This window comes from Littorina saxatilis, linkage group LG14 (assembly GCF_037325665.1).
Source record: "Littorina saxatilis isolate snail1 linkage group LG14, US_GU_Lsax_2.0, whole genome shotgun sequence".
NCBI lineage: Eukaryota > Metazoa > Mollusca > Gastropoda > Littorinimorpha > Littorinidae > Littorina > Littorina saxatilis.
The window spans coordinates 24518976-24521475 of NC_090258.1; the positions used below are offsets into that span (position 1 = coordinate 24518976).

A 2500-nucleotide genomic window follows, 5' to 3' on the forward strand; every position below is an offset into this window, starting at 1 on the left:
TTTTATTCTGAATGTTGGAACGCTAGCAACCTTTCTGTTTGTGGATGTCTCATGTGAATGTTTTAACGCACGAGACATACATTTATTCTTAGATCTAATAAAGTTATCTAATGTCTATGTGTATGTCTCTCTCACGCCCTCACAGGCCCAGTGTGCGACGAAGTGTGCGAGGTGTTGGGGGGGTTGGCGGGCAAGAGAGACGTGCCAGTCATCAGTCACGGCTGTGGCGGCCTCCACCTCCCCGACAGCGAGGAGTACCCCACCTTCCTCAGAACGTCTGGAGCCTTCATCGAGATGGAGCGATTCCTGGAGGAACTCTTCTGGAAATTCGGGTGGTCCAGGATCACCGTTGTCCATGGCAACGGAGACGTCTGGGTGGAGATCTCTGACGAGTTTGAGGTAAGTGTTGCCAACAGGTCCATATTATATAGTAGGCTTTTTACATCGATTCACGATGTCGTTTTATAACGGGCGCTGTGGCAGGGTGATAAGACGTCGGCCTCTTAATCGGAAGGTCGAGGGTTCGAATCCCGGCCGCGGCCGCCTGGTGGGTTAAGTGTGGAGATTTTTCCGATCTCCCAGGTCAACTTATGTGCAGACCTGCAAGTGGCTTAACCCCCTTCGTGTGTACACGCAAGCACAAGACCAAGTGCGCATGGAAAAAATCCTGTAATCCATGTCAGAGTTCGGTGGGTAAAAGAAACACGAAAATACCCAGCATGCTTTCTTCCGAAAGCGGCGTATGGCTGCCTAAATGGCGGCGTAAAAACGGTCATACACGTACAATTCCACTCGTGCAAGTTTCAGCCCACGAACGCAGAAGAAGAAGAAGAAGATGTCGTTTTATGGGGGCAAATTAGGCGCCCGGACTCTTAATTCCAAATAAGTACCTTGTTTCCGATTCCTCGACCAAGCCTACTTGTTTCCTCCCGACCCAAGAACTTTTTTTAACCATTCAAACATGCATTGTATCAAAAAGGACAATATTCGGTTCACCAGACTTTGCAAGGAAACTTACTCCTTTCCGGCTCCCAGGGGACACAGTTCGCACGATTTCCGGCCAATAATAAGCCACATGCGTCTGTCTAAATGAAAAACAAGAAACTTTTAACTCCTCCCCCCCCAAAAAAAAACAAAAAAAATAATAATAATAATTACAAAAATAAATAAATAAAAGGAACTGTCCTAACGACCCTATTTTTTTAGCCTTGTTATCAGAAACAAAAACATATATTATTTTGGTGTGCCTTATTTCAAAATAACACGATGCATGTCAGTATGCGAGCCAGATTATTTCAGATATGAATTGGATTCACTTGTATCAGTTCGATGAGAAGATTGCTTAAAGAACAATTGGAAAATAAACAACCCAATAAAAAAGCCACAATAAAAGGAATGAATGAATCTTCTTCTTCTTCTTCTTCGGCGTTCCAGGATTTTTGGCCTCAGGTCAGACTTCAAGTTTTGTAGCTTGAATACAGCTGGTGGTCAGGATCAGGGAGTCTTTGGTGCCCCAGAGTTGCTCCTGCAGTGTGGCACCTTGGGGCCAGTGATCTGTTCTGGATTCCTGGTGGAGCAGGCAGGTCTGCAGGATGTGCTCCGGGGTCTGTGGGCCTGTTTCGCACGGGCAGTTCGGTGTGTGCGACAGACCAAGGCGGTGCATGTGGGCACGCAGTCGACAGTGTCCAGTCCGTAGGCGGAAGAGGATGGTCTGCTGATGGCAATCAATTTGAAAGTAAATAAGGCTGTTTGATGTATTTTTGAAAGCTTGAGCGTTTACCAGATAGGTTGATTATGGTCGTTATAGGGTTATTCTCAGGGAATTGATAGATTGATTACAAACTGGAACCAGTCTTTTTCAGTTATTTTGTTCTGCTTGTTTAATATTGCCATAGGGGCACGGACATTTTCTTAAGATTTTGTTATTATTTGCGCTAGAAACACGAGACCAGCACTTCTGAAATGTAACAATCACAGGCGTAGCTGTCTTATATGTGACCCTCCACCACGGAATGAGTCGCATGTCACCTTTGCATGATTTTCATATTTTTACATTTTTCTAAAGAGTTTTTTATGCTCTATCCAGTGGTGAAAACCGTTTTAGAAAAGAGCAAAAACTGTTTGAGTTATAAGCCTGTGACTAAGGTGACCCTCACACTGTTACCAGATACTCCCCGGATTTTTATTAAGCCTAGCGCAGAACCGCGCGAGGTGACATGCGACTCATTTCGTGGTGGAGGGTCACATATAGCCTAGTGCAATTTTCATATCGTCAGCCATGCCTGTGGATAAGAAACTGGTCGGCTGTAAGCGTCAAATTTAAAGTGTACGCTACCAGAAGTGAAAACAAATGCAAAACGGTTGACGGTTTTGTGGCTTGTGCGTCCCGGGCAAGTTATTCAAAGAGTGTAAATGTGACGAATGAAATAGTTTCTGAGCGCTCTTGTGTCGTGTTTTTTTCTCTCCTCAAAACGGGAGGTGGTGCATACATTAAAGGAGC

At 45.0% G+C, this 2500-nt stretch overlaps 1 protein-coding gene across 1 annotated transcript in view; it reads left to right on the forward strand.

The window, feature by feature from the left end:
* LOC138947409 (atrial natriuretic peptide receptor 1-like) overlaps positions 1 to 2500 on the forward strand; it is a 74272-nt gene that overhangs the window by 23918 nt on the left and 47854 nt on the right. Inside the window, exon 3 of the mRNA XM_070318868.1 lies at positions 146 to 399. Within this exon, the coding sequence (XP_070174969.1) occupies positions 146 to 399 (254 nt within the window). The remainder of the gene's footprint in view (positions 1 to 145; positions 400 to 2500) is intronic.